Source organism: Telopea speciosissima, chromosome 7 (assembly GCF_018873765.1).
Source record: "Telopea speciosissima isolate NSW1024214 ecotype Mountain lineage chromosome 7, Tspe_v1, whole genome shotgun sequence".
Taxonomy (NCBI): Eukaryota; Viridiplantae; Streptophyta; class Magnoliopsida; order Proteales; family Proteaceae; genus Telopea; species Telopea speciosissima.
The window spans coordinates 1,193,285-1,206,081 of record NC_057922.1 but is presented as its reverse complement, the minus strand read 5'-3'; the positions used below and the strand labels follow the sequence as shown (position 1 = coordinate 1,206,081).

The following is a 12,797-nucleotide window of genomic DNA, read 5'->3' as shown; positions in this document are numbered from 1 at the left end:
TTTTTCTCTGATTTGTTTTTATGCTTTTACACATGCATGCATTAGATTGAGTTAGATTTATATATCATGGCAAATGCTAAGAATTCATGGTATGAAGAAATTATGTGATCTGCACTGTTAGTACTTCACATGAGGAGGTATCATAGAAATAGTGGGATTTTTTTGTGAAAGCTTGGAGCTTTTTAGCCTTACGGTTGACCATATTGGACTGTAATTAGTTGGAGGGGTTGGTTGTGATGATTTATTAGGAAACATGTTCTCTGTTCATGATCCGGGATATTATGGAGACTCTTTATACTTCAGTTAAACTAAATTGACCTTACAAAATTATGAGGTTTACCATCCTCTTCCTGCATACAAATGATCAGAACTAAAATTTACCTTGTGTATTTCTTGACCAAAAAAAAATAAAATTTACCTTGTGTATTCTTTCTTTTCGATTAGGGTTCGGTGGTCCATATTTATATCTTTTGCTCGGCCTGCATTTCCCCTCAACTCTCTTCTCCTTTCCTTTTTATTAAAATCTCTTCTGTCTTATAGAAAAAGGGTCCGAATTATAGAAAAGATAACCAGGGGGGGAAGAGAAGAATCTTCTATTCTAATGGATCCTCTTTTTCTCACCCCCTCGCCCCCTCGTCCCCTCCACCTTGTAATTTTGGCTGGTTTAATTTGGCCTGAACTAGGTTTTGCATACTAGAATTTATTGGGTTGGTGATGAATAGACAGAGACTTGGGGGTCGAAGGACCAAGTGAGATGGGGAGGTGGTTATCAAGAAAGGCAGAGAAGTTGCAGGGGGGGGGAGAGTAGGTAGGTGGGGCCCTTGATGTCATAGTTTGGGGAACTCAAATCTGATTTATCAAGCTGGTAGTATTGGAAGTATGGAGGACAAGATGCAATGAATTTCCTCAGGTCTTGGAGGGATGCTTAGATAGAACTGAAACTGTGACTAAAGAAATTGAAAAATGCTTGAGCACAAGATGGAAGAATTTACCTGCGTTGTTAAGAGGTTAGGTTGTCTTTTTCAACAACAACAACAACAACTACTCAGTCTTATCCCAACTAAATGGGGTCGGCTACATGGATCCTTGCCCTCCAATCAACTCTTTTCGAGGTCATATTTGATACAAGGCTTAAACTATGCATGTCTTTCTTTACCACTTCTTTTAGGGTCATTTTAGGTTTGCCCATGGCTCTTTTAGTTCCTTCAATCTGAATCAAATCACTCCTCCGTACTGCAGCATCCAAAAGCCTCCGTTGAACATGGCCGTGTCACCTCAAACGACTTTCTCGTAGCTTATTATGTATCGGAGCTATTCTCAAATAAGCTCTAATATGATCATTCCTTAATTTATCCATCGTAGTTTTGCTACACCATGTTTATCCATATGATACTTCTTAACTGCCCAACATTCCACACCATACATCATGTCGGTTGTATGACTGTCATATTCAAATTTCCTTTCAGTTTTAAAGGAATACGTCGATCACACAACACTCCGGATGCACCTCTCCACTTCATCCATCCTATTTTCATTCTCTGTGAAACATCATGCTATATCACCTTCTTTATTTATGATTGAGCCCAGATACCTGAAATAATTACTTTGTGGAATCTCCCTCTCATCAATTTTCATCACCTCAGTATCCGTCCTAGTGATTAAAGTTCCACACCATATACTCTGTCTTCGTTTTACTTATCTTAAAACCTTTTGGTCCATAACTCCAACTTGGCGTTAATCCCTGCTTTTGTCTCATCTACCAAAACAATATCATCAGCGAAAAACATACACCAAGGAACCTCATCTTGAGTGTCTCTAGTTAAGTCATCCATTATAAATGCAAACAAATAACGACTTAAAGCTGATCCTTGGTGTAACCCAATTGTAATTGGAAATTCACTACCTTGACCCTCTACAGTTCTTACACTAGTCACCACACTATCATACATATCATTAATGTGTCCACACTCCACATATTTACTTGAAACACTTTTCTTCTCTAGTACTTGCTATATTAACTTTCTAGGGACTCTGTCATAAGCTTTTTCTAGGTCAATGAAGACCATATGGCGATCCTTCTTGCAATCCCTAAATCTTTCCACGAGTTTCAGTAAATAGCTTTTGTTGTGGATCTTTCTGGCATAAAACCAAATTGGTTCTTCGTAATAGTAGTTTCTTGTCTCTGGTGGGTTTCGATAACCTCTTCCATAATTTTATGCCTCTATAGTTATTGCATTTTTGAATATCACCTTTATTTTTGTACATTGGAACCACAATGCTTCTGCTCCATTCATTTGGCATTTCCCTTGTGCTCATAATCTTATTAAATAGCTTGGTTAGCCAAAATAAACCACAAATTCCTAAGCTCTCCCACACTTCTATTGGGTCCTCATCTGGGCCTTGTGCATTACCTACTTTCATCCTCCTTAAAGTTTCTTTTGCTTTATACGTCATAATTTTTTATATATATATTTACGACATGTAGTGTTTTGATGGGTAATGCAGTCTTCCGGGACACTATTACTCGAAGTGTTTTCATTTAGTAGGCTGCAGAAAGAATCTTTTCATCTTTCCTTATTGTCCTCATCCCTTATGAATAGTTTACCATCTTCACTTTTAGTACATCTAACATGGTCGAGATCCCTACTCTTCCTTTTCCTCATTTTAGCTATATTATCAATAACTTTTCCCTTTTGTGCTCAAATTGTTATAAAGATCATACTATTTCGCCCTTGCTTTTCCCACAATCTTCTTAACTTCATTTCCGGCAAATTTATACATTTTTGGATTCTCTACATTCTTAGTCCTTTGCCATGTCTTAAAACTAGCTTTCTTAGTTTTAATGGCTGCTTGAACCTCATTATCCCACCGCCAAGTCTTCCTAGAGGAATGAAGTTTTTCTTTTGATTCGCCTCGGACATCTTTAGCAACCTTCTTAATACAAGTAGTCATCTCATTCCACATCATATAAGTGTCTTCCTCAAAGTCCCACTTTATCAGTAAATGATTTCAAAATATCTCCTTTTAAGATCCACCATCTTATCCTAGGCATATAAGCTCACCTTTCTTACGATTCTGCGTAGTGAGGCACACATACATGACCACTAATTTATGTTGTGTGGTTAGGCTATCCCCTAGTATAACCTTATAGTTCTTACATAACAATCTATCAGACCTTCTAGTTAGGAAGAAATCTATTTTGCTATTATGATGCCCACTTTTGAACGTAACTAAATACTCACCTCTCTTTTCAAAGTAAGTGTGTACAATTGATTAATCATAAGCCACAACAAAATCTAAAGCTGATATTCCTTCCTCATTCCTCTCTTCAACACCATATCCTCCATGTTTTAACCTTCATAGCCTCTTCGATCTTTCCCAACATGGCCATTTAGATCACCCCTTATAAATTTTTTCTTACTGACTAAAACCTCCTACTTGAGATGCCTAAGTGCTAATTATATTGACAACCTCTTTCTCCAACACAAGCTTGATGGATATAATCCTATCTCCATATCTTTTAACATCCACCACATCATTCTTTAAATCTTTATCCATTACTATGCCCACTCCACTTCTATTGCTTTTATACCTCATATACTAAAGTTTAAAGTCATCAAACTCCTTAGCTTTTTTACCCTTCCATTTAGTCTCTTGAATGTAGGTTATGGTAATCCTTCTTCTCTTATAACATCTATTCTAGACTCTTACATGTTAAAGATCCATTGTTCCAAAATGCGAATCTAATCCTACGCTTTTGAACTAGCTTTTTTACCCGCACCCATCCACGGTGCGAGAACTCTTGCCTACTTGTCACAGCATCCACGCACCCTAGCTAACCCTTGCTCACTTTTCACTACTTCCTGGTTGTGTGCATCGCTTATTCTGGCGGGGAACGCCCTAATGTTGATAGTATAAGGTTCTAGAATCCATGTAAAAGGGTTTGGCTAGGGTTTTTATTTACAGTGCCAGCTGCCAACTCAACCCACCAACTCTTCTCCTTTATCTGGGCTTGGCATCGGCATCAAATGCTGGTAGAGTTTCAGGTGGTCTTTTTGTCTTTCAACTTTTCAGCAGAAGAGGCTGAGGCCTTCCTGCAACAAGTGAAAGTTTGAAAATATGTATCCACCTTTCTGCAGGGAATGGAGCGGAATGTTGAAAATTTCAACTAGAATCACCAAAGTATTTTGGTTCTGACAGTAATCTAGTTCAAAGCATTTCAGTGATTTTGGTCAAGTTTGAAGTTTGAACCATGTAAAAAACACAGAGGTTTTGTCTTAATTGAAATTGAAGTATTGAAATATTTTGATTATATTAATTTTGAAGTCCATTTATCACATATTACCACTATTTTTCCTTGAATTTGACATTTTTAAAGCAGAAAGTTCAGTAAATAATTTAAAATCCTAAAAAATAATCCGACTCATGAAGTTGTAGATCAGGACATTCTATCTAACATATAAAAAATTGAAATGAAACTACCATGTCTATGTACCAATTCTTCCAAAAACTAGATTTGGGGGAAAAAAACCTTCAAGCTCCAATCAGCAAATCCAAGGTGTAGAAGGGTTGAATGCGTATGAGAATGCAAAAGAGTGGTGATCAATGAAGTGATTTGGGCAAAAAAATCGGGTGGGCTCGAAACACAAGTTTCATTCGAGATTAAGAACCATGGTTTCATATGAGTGTCCCTATAATTTATAGTGGGCGAGCCTTGCCCAACAGTTAAGTTGCGCCATTGCAACCTGTTGGTTGTGGGTTTTAAACTTGGAAACAGTCTCTCCTACCGAGCAGCGAAGCAGGGGGTAAGGCTGCGTACATTTGCCCTTCCCAGACCTTCCAGTAGCAAGAGTCTCGTGCATTGGGATGCTCTTTTTATGCTGTTTTGACCTCTTGTCATTTGATTAATTGGATGCCATCTTCTGTATAAATCTCCATTTTCCGTTGTTTTTCCAACCAGTGCCTTATTTGGTCTACCACCTTGCATTTTTGGCTGGACAAGTTTTGTTCATAATCTTTGTCCGGGCATTGATATAGTGTCTCCTCATGCTATAAAGTATGTTTTTCTTGGGTACTCTTGTACCCAAAAAAGCTACAGTTGTTATGATCCCTTCACTCGTCAGCAGTTTGTTAGTGCTGATGTTACATTTTTTTGAGAATGCTCTCTACTTTGGTGTTGCTGTTTCTGACTTAGGTCCTGGTCTCTCCTAGTATTGTACCTATTCTTAAAGTCATTCCTCGTGAAGATTCTAACCCCAAATGCACCGGGGTATCATTACAGGTATGCAAGCACCGTCCCAAGCAGTTACCGCCAATTTTAGTTACTCCTCACCTCTCCCAATCTGATTCTTTGACTGGAGGTTCTTCTCTCTAAATGACTTTCTTATCGCTCTTCAAAAAGGTTCTTGTTCCTTTACTCAAAGCTCTTTGGTTGCCTATCCAATTGCTAATTCTTTCCCATCTTCCTATTTTTCTTCATACATTTGCCCTCTCATTGATCTCCCATCATATTCCTACTAAAAACCAAGATGCTTTATCTCAGCCTGGGTGGCAATCAACCATGGATGTGGAAATAGATGCCTTGCTTTCTCGCAAGACTTGAACTTTGGTAGATCTACCTCTAGGTAAGGATCTTGTACGGCGTTGTTGAGTGTATACCATTAAGTATAACCCTAACAGTTTGGTTGAGCGTCTAAAAGCTTGTTTGATTACTAAGGGCTACACGCAGACCTATGGAGTTGACTATTTTAAAACCTTCTCTCTTATTGCTCACCTAAATTCTGTGAGAGTTTTAATCTATTTGGTTGTTAATATTGATTGACCTCTTTTCAGTTAGACATCGAGAATATCTTTCTGTATGACGATTTGTATGAGGAGGTTTATATGGAGCAACCTCATCGGTATGTTGCCATGGTTCAAGGTCTCGGTTTCGAGTTTCGAGTTTCGGCCACGCAGAAAACCGAGTTGGGCCGAGATCTCGGCGAGTTGATGCATTTTTTGGGGGGGTTGAACTAGGTGCTTGGTTTCGGTAGGTTTTGACCTATTTAGGTCATGAAACTTTACACAGCCTAGTTTGGGCCATTTAAACACAATGGCACTATCGGATTTTGAAAAATCAAAGTCCAAATAGGAGTTTTACTTCAGACCCTAGGTTGGTAGGCTACGACGTATACAATCTCTATTAGGCCCTATTCTACACATAATTTAGTAGTAGAAAGCATACAATTAATGTAACACAACTTAAATAAGCATTAGGAGTGTATAAATGTAAAATACATCGATCTTATGCTCCAATCGTTTGTGACCCAATTGGTTCCGCCTCTTAGTGTGTATGAGTGAAAATGTACTCTAGTTGTGCTTGCATCCGGAGGAGGAACAAGTCTATGAGAGCACCTTGATTGCTATCTTGTTGTAGATCGATGTTTCCACAAGTTTCTTGGAGTAATCCGGCAATTTTTCGTCAAAAAATGGGAAGAAATCTCAATTTTTGAAAGTCCACAGCGAAACCAGTGAGATGACTAAGACCTATCAAAATCTCGACCGGTCTCAGTCGAGATAGGGCCCCTTTTATTCTTGGGTTTGGTCTGGTTTCGGTCGGGACATGAATTCTCGGTTGAGTCGATGCTGTTTCTTTATTTCATATGCTGTCTCGTCTCGGACCTTAAAAAATCGAGATAATACTGAGATCTCGGCAAGACCTCGTTCCATGTATGTTGCTTAGGGGGAGAGTGCTCAGAAAATTTGTAGGCTGAACAAAGCTATTTATGGGTTGTAACAGTCCTCGAGAGCATGGTTTGATAAGTTTAGCAGAGTTTTTACTAGATGTGGCTTTTCTTACGTGAGCATTCAGTTTTTGTTTGTTGTCAAGGCTCTAATATTATTGTGCTGGTCATTTATGTTGATGATATTATTGTCTCTGATGATATCCAGAGCTGCAATAACTATAGAGGCATTAAACTAATGAGTCATACCATGAAATTATGGGAGAAAATCATTGAAGCCCACCTAAGAAGAGAAACTAATATATCGGAGAACCAATTTGGTTTTATGCCAGGGAGATCCACGACAGAAGCTATTTACCTTCTAAGGAGGCTAATGGAAAATTTTAGAGCTTACAAAAGGACCCTCTATATGGTATTTATTGACCTAGAAAAGGCCTATGATAGAGTTCCTAGAGAGTTCATTTGGCATGTCTTAGGGAAGAGAAGGAGCTCAAGTAACTATGTGGATATAATTAAGGACATGTATGAGGGTGTGGTGACAAGTGTTAGAACTGTAGAGGGCCAAAGTAGTGAATTCCCATTTACAATTAGGTTACACCAAAGATCAACTCTAAGCCCTTATTTGTTTGCACTCATCATGGATGATTTAACCAGGCATATCCAAGATGACGTCCCTTGGTATATGCTTTTTGCTGATGATATTGTTTTGATAGACGAGACGATGGAAGGGATTAATGTGAAGCTAGAGTTATGGAGATCATGCTTGGAATCAAGAGGTTTTAAGTTAAGCAAAACAAAGACAGAATATATGATGTTTAGCTTCAGTCAAACCAGGAGAGGTGATGAAGTTGTGAAACTTGAGGAGCAAGAGATACCACCAAGTGAATACTTTAGATACCTTGGGTCAACAAGTGAATACAAAGAGGGTGATATAGAGGCTGATGTGCCCCCACAGAATTAAAGTAGGATGGATGAAGTGGAGTGGTGCATCAGGAGTTTTATGTGACACACGCATGCCAATTAAGCTTAAGGGGAAATTCTACAGGACAGTAATAAGACCAACCATCATACATGGGGCGGAATATTGGGCCGTTAAGAAGAGTAATATAGATAAGATGAGTGTAGCGGAGATGAGGATGTTGAGGAGGATGTGCGGCAAGGAGAGATGAAGTAAGGAATGATTGTATTAAAACCGAATTAGGAGTTGCACCAATACATGATAAGCTTCGTGAGAGCTGCTTGAGGCGGTATAGTCATGTCCAATGGAGACCCATGGACGCACCAGTAAGGAGGAGTGACCAGATTCAGTTTGAAGGAGCTAAAAGAGGTAGGGGCAGGCCTAAAATGACTATTGGAGAAGTGGTAAGAAAGGATATGCATGTGGTAGGGCTCGATCCATAGAGTTGTTTGGAGGACAATGACCCGTACAGCCGACTCCTTATAGGGGGATGTTTATAAGACCTTGGGCTTTTTTATTTTTCTATAGACCTTGGGTTTTTTTATTTTTGGGTTTATTGATGTAATGGGCTTAATTTATAAGCCCATAAAGTGGGGATATTGTTAGTACACGGGATTAGTAGTTAAATTAAGTGTTTGAGTTAGAGTAGGATACTTAATAGCTAGATAGAATTCTGTTACGAGTTTATTTACTATATTGAGTGTATTAGAGTGATTAGAAGCCCTTTTATGAGTTAAATTAGGAATTTTAGAAGGTCTATATATATGTAATACATCCCCCATCAATTAGAAATGATTTGAGTAAAGAATATGAGTTGTTTTTTAAGAGTTTTGGTGCTGTTGAGCAATGCATACGGGATTGGTATCCCAAACCTGATTTCTTCTCTTCTCTTTTGTTCTCTTCTTCTCTCTTCTTCCTCCCAAGAAGATTGATCTCATCTCTCTTCCCTCCCCTTCCAGCAATCTGATATCTTCCCTCAACAATGCAGTTGGTTCTTTTATCTTTGATCTGATCACATATTTGATCATTGGGCCTGCTTGTATCTGAGATCCTTAATCTGGATTTTCAGATTGCATCAACACATCCCTTCGAAAAATTGAATTAAAAATTGTGAGAAAGTTTTCTTATTAAACAACTTACCCAATGATATATGAACTGTAAAAATTAAAAGTAAAATTTGTGCTCCCCTTTGGAGCTTTTTCTTCCCTTCCTTTTTGTTCATAGTTGTCAAGGCGTCGCCTAGGCGACACCTAAGTGCGCTTTGCTGGAAGTGCTCCTTGGCTGCCTAGATGTTGCCTTGACTCCAGGCCCCCTCCAACACCTTGGGTTGCCTAGACTCTGTGACAACTATGCTTTTGATAAGTTATGATTTTATTGGAAATAGAATAACAGACCCGGCCAATATAATACCAGACCGTGTTTCGTTCTTCAGTCTTCACTGCTAATCGCATCAGTGATTCTCTTATAATCGGTGTTCCTTAGGAAATTCTTTGATGGCAGTCTTATTTACATACCTTATTGTATAACCCCATTTTAAATGATGATTCAGTTGTATTTATAACTGGTGGCATTTATAAATGCTGCTTGCTTCATTTTGCTTTCTAATTAACTTAAGCTTTGCATATTCTGATGCTTCCAAAAGATGAGGAGGGAAAATGAAGGGGGGTGGGATAGATAGTTTCCTTGAAAAAGGATCTTAAAGCATCTTTTGATTGAAAATAATTACATTCCTGTTCTGTTTCTTTTTGTGCTTGTGATTTGGCAGAAGCGTCCAGGCTCACCAAGGCAGCAAAATGAAAAATGGCATACAAGGCCTCCACTACCCAATAATATGACATCACAGATTCGCAAAGGGACGTATCATGTTTCACTGGACTTCGTTCAATCATTATGTGAAACGTCATATGGCTTGGTTGATATATTCCCAATTGAAGATCGTAAAAGTGCCCTCCGTGAGGTTGTCAATATTTTTTGTTGCTTTGTTGGGTTTTTTTTTTTATGTGACTTAGTTTCTCTCTTTCGATATTTGCCCTTTTTCTTTACTTTTTCGGGGGGGAGGGTTACTTTTTGATTATATACTTGTCACCTTACTGATATTTAAATCTTGTATTTCTAGTCGATTGCAGAGATCAATTCGCACGTAGCCACTGCTCAAAGTAGTGGAGGTATTTTCTTTGTATCTTGGCTTCTTCTAAAAGATTCGTGTCAACTTGAACTCACAGAGCATGTGTTGGGCTTTGTAGTTGAGTTTTTTATTTCCCATTTCATCAAGTATTTTTTGATAATGCAAAATATAAATGTATGATTACTGAAAGATCTGTATGAAATCAGATGGAAAGTGACCATGAACTGAAAAAGCCTATTGCCTTGGTTTTGAAGTTGTTGGGTAGAATGCCCTCTTAAAAAGTGTGTTGTGAAGATTTTTAGATCCTGATTTTGTTGCCAACATCCTTTTTCTAATAATTGATTAGACTTTTTAGCAAGAAAAAAATTACACAATTTAGGAGAAATGGCTTCAGCCAAGTACTTTGTGATACTATAACTAAATTCATTCTTGTTATAATGGAGGAAAAAATTTGGAAAAGGTGCATTCTATATGTAGGTTAATTTCTGGAAATTGTCTAATGTGAGGAACTTCAGCCAATATGTTATTTTTCTTAGCTAGCTGATCTATATGGAGGCAGGTGGGGGTTGATGAAAGGTGTTACTTGTTAGGTGAAACAAGATGCATCCTTCAGGTTGTGAGACCCCATTGCTGATACATCTGCATTTATTTTTCTTAGCTAGCTGATCTATATTGAAAGGTTTTTGATAAGTAGCAATTCATTCATGAAAATGGTATGTGGGTAGTACATCGAACTAACTGTACATAGTGAGACAATACTTCCTCGAGGATCAAAGCTTATAAAGCCAACCCTTAACAGCTTCAAAATCCGATTAACAAAGAATGTCATCCATGAAATAAACTCCAGGTTGTGAGACCCCATCATCATACATATTTTTTTTTGGTTTTGACAAGTTTATTCATCTGCAATTTTGTTGATGGCATCCACTTCTTGACAAATGCCATTGTGACCCTTTGGCTGAAAATACATGTGATGCCTATATGGTTGCTGTTAAATCCATTTTTGAATATCCCTTCTCTTGTTGTAAAGAAAATAATATATTCTTTGGTGCAAAGGTTTAAAGCTTGAGCATCTCAAACTTCAATCCATGATTTTTCTTCTTTGGAAAATCCATATTTATTTTACGCAAAGTTATGCATGCATGGATGATGGAACATCATGAGTAGTTTTCTTTCTAAGTCTATAATTGCGTTATGTCCCTCACTTCTCTTTAGGATTATTTTTGGAAGGTTAAAAATTGTCTGTCTAATGTGAGTTTGATGCATTTTGAAATTTATTAATTACTCTCTAGGACAAATGAGCCATACTATGAAGTTATGGGAGCGGGTTATTGAAACCCACCTAAGACAAGAAACTATTATCTCGGAGGACCAATTTGGTTTTATGCTAGGAAGATCAACGAAAAAAGCTATTTACTTAGGAGGCTCATGGAAAGATTCAGAGAGTGCCAGAAGGACCTCCATATGGTCTTTATTGATCTAGAAAAGGCATATGACATAGTCCTTTCTATTTAATATGTACACATAATCAAAGATATGTATGATGGCAGAGTGACTAGTGTAAGAACTGTAGGTGGGCAAGGTAGTGAGTTTCCACCTGCAGTTGGGTTGCATCAAAGATCGGCCTTAAGCCCATATTTGTTCACGCTCATCATGGATTTTAACGAGAGACATTCAAGATGGGGTTTTTTGGTGTATGCTTTTTGCTGACAATGTTGTTTTGGTGGATGAGACAAGAGCAAGGATTAACGCCAAGTTGGAGTTATGGAGATCAACCTTGGAGTCAAAAGGTTTTAAGAAAAGTAGAACAAAGATGGAGTATGTGGCATGTAACTTTAGTCACACTAGGATGGATAATGAGACTGTGAAAATCGGTGAGGGAGATTTCGCAAAGCGATTGTTTTAGGTACTTGGATTCAATCTTAAATAAGGAAGGTGACATAGAAGATTACGTTGCACAGAGGATTAAAATAGGATGGTTGAAGTGGAGAGGTGCGTCTGGAGTGTTGTGCAGCGATGTATTCCTTTAAAGCTTGAAGGAAAATTTTGTAGGACAATCATGCGACCGGCTATGATGTTTGGTGCGGAAAGTTGGACTGTTAAGAACCGTCATATAGATAAACTAAGTTTCTCGAAGATGAGGATGTTTAGATGGATGTGTGTGGTAAAACTTTGACTACGAGAAAGTCGATTGAGGATATTAGAGCTGATTTGGGAGTAGCTTCGATTTAGGACAAGCTACGAGAAAGTCGATTGAGGTGGCAGAGCCATGTTCAACGGAGGCCGTCGGATGCCCCAGTACGGAGAAGTGATTTAATTCAGTTTTAGGGAGGAAAAAGAGCCAGAGGTAGTCCTAAATTAACCCTAGGAGAAGTGGTGAGGAAAGACATGCTTCCTAGGCCTTATATCAAGTTTGGCGTCAGATAGAGCTGATAGGAGGTCAAGGCTCCATGTAGCTGACCCCATTTAGTTGGGATAAAGCTGTGGATGTTGTTGTATTCTCTAGGTCAATTTTCGGCATTTCTGAGCTGTGTTGAAGATTTATGACAGAATTTGTATTTTATGAAGTTTGATTTTGATAGGGAATTTGATTTAATTCTAGTACCAATATTTGTCTGATTGCTAACTGTCTTCAGTTTACTATGTTCACACTGTTATTACTATGTCTTCACCCTCAAGCTAGTTAAGTTTGTTGCAAGTGGATGTCTATACTCTATAGTAATAGTACTGAGTTACTTGAGAATGCACACTGTAGCTGCTCCCGTTCATCAATATGTTTCAACATGTCATTGTAGGAGTGTGCTTTCCAGTGGGAAAGGGAATGTATCGAGTGGTTAACATACCTGAAGATGAAGCTGTTCTTTTGAATTCTAGGGAAAAGGCACCTTATCTGATTTGTGTGGAGGTTGTGAAAGGTGAAAGTCCAAGGTATTTATAGAATTTCATTATCTAATTGAATATAAAGTTTACATGCTTGATTTTTTGGTGGATT

General features: G+C 38.2%; 1 protein-coding gene across 4 annotated transcripts in view; it reads left to right on the top strand.

The window, feature by feature from the left end:
• LOC122667611 (phosphatidylinositol 4-kinase beta 2-like) overlaps positions 1-12,797 on the top strand; it is a 44,122-nt gene that overhangs the window by 1,938 nt on the left and 29,387 nt on the right. For all 4 annotated transcript variants that reach the window (XM_043863953.1, XM_043863955.1, XM_043863954.1 and 1 more), the window contains 3 exons: positions 9,446-9,637; positions 9,797-9,845; positions 12,601-12,733. In XM_043863953.1, the coding sequence (XP_043719888.1) occupies positions 9,446-9,637; positions 9,797-9,845; positions 12,601-12,733 (374 nt within the window). The remainder of the gene's footprint in view (positions 1-9,445; positions 9,638-9,796; positions 9,846-12,600; positions 12,734-12,797) is intronic.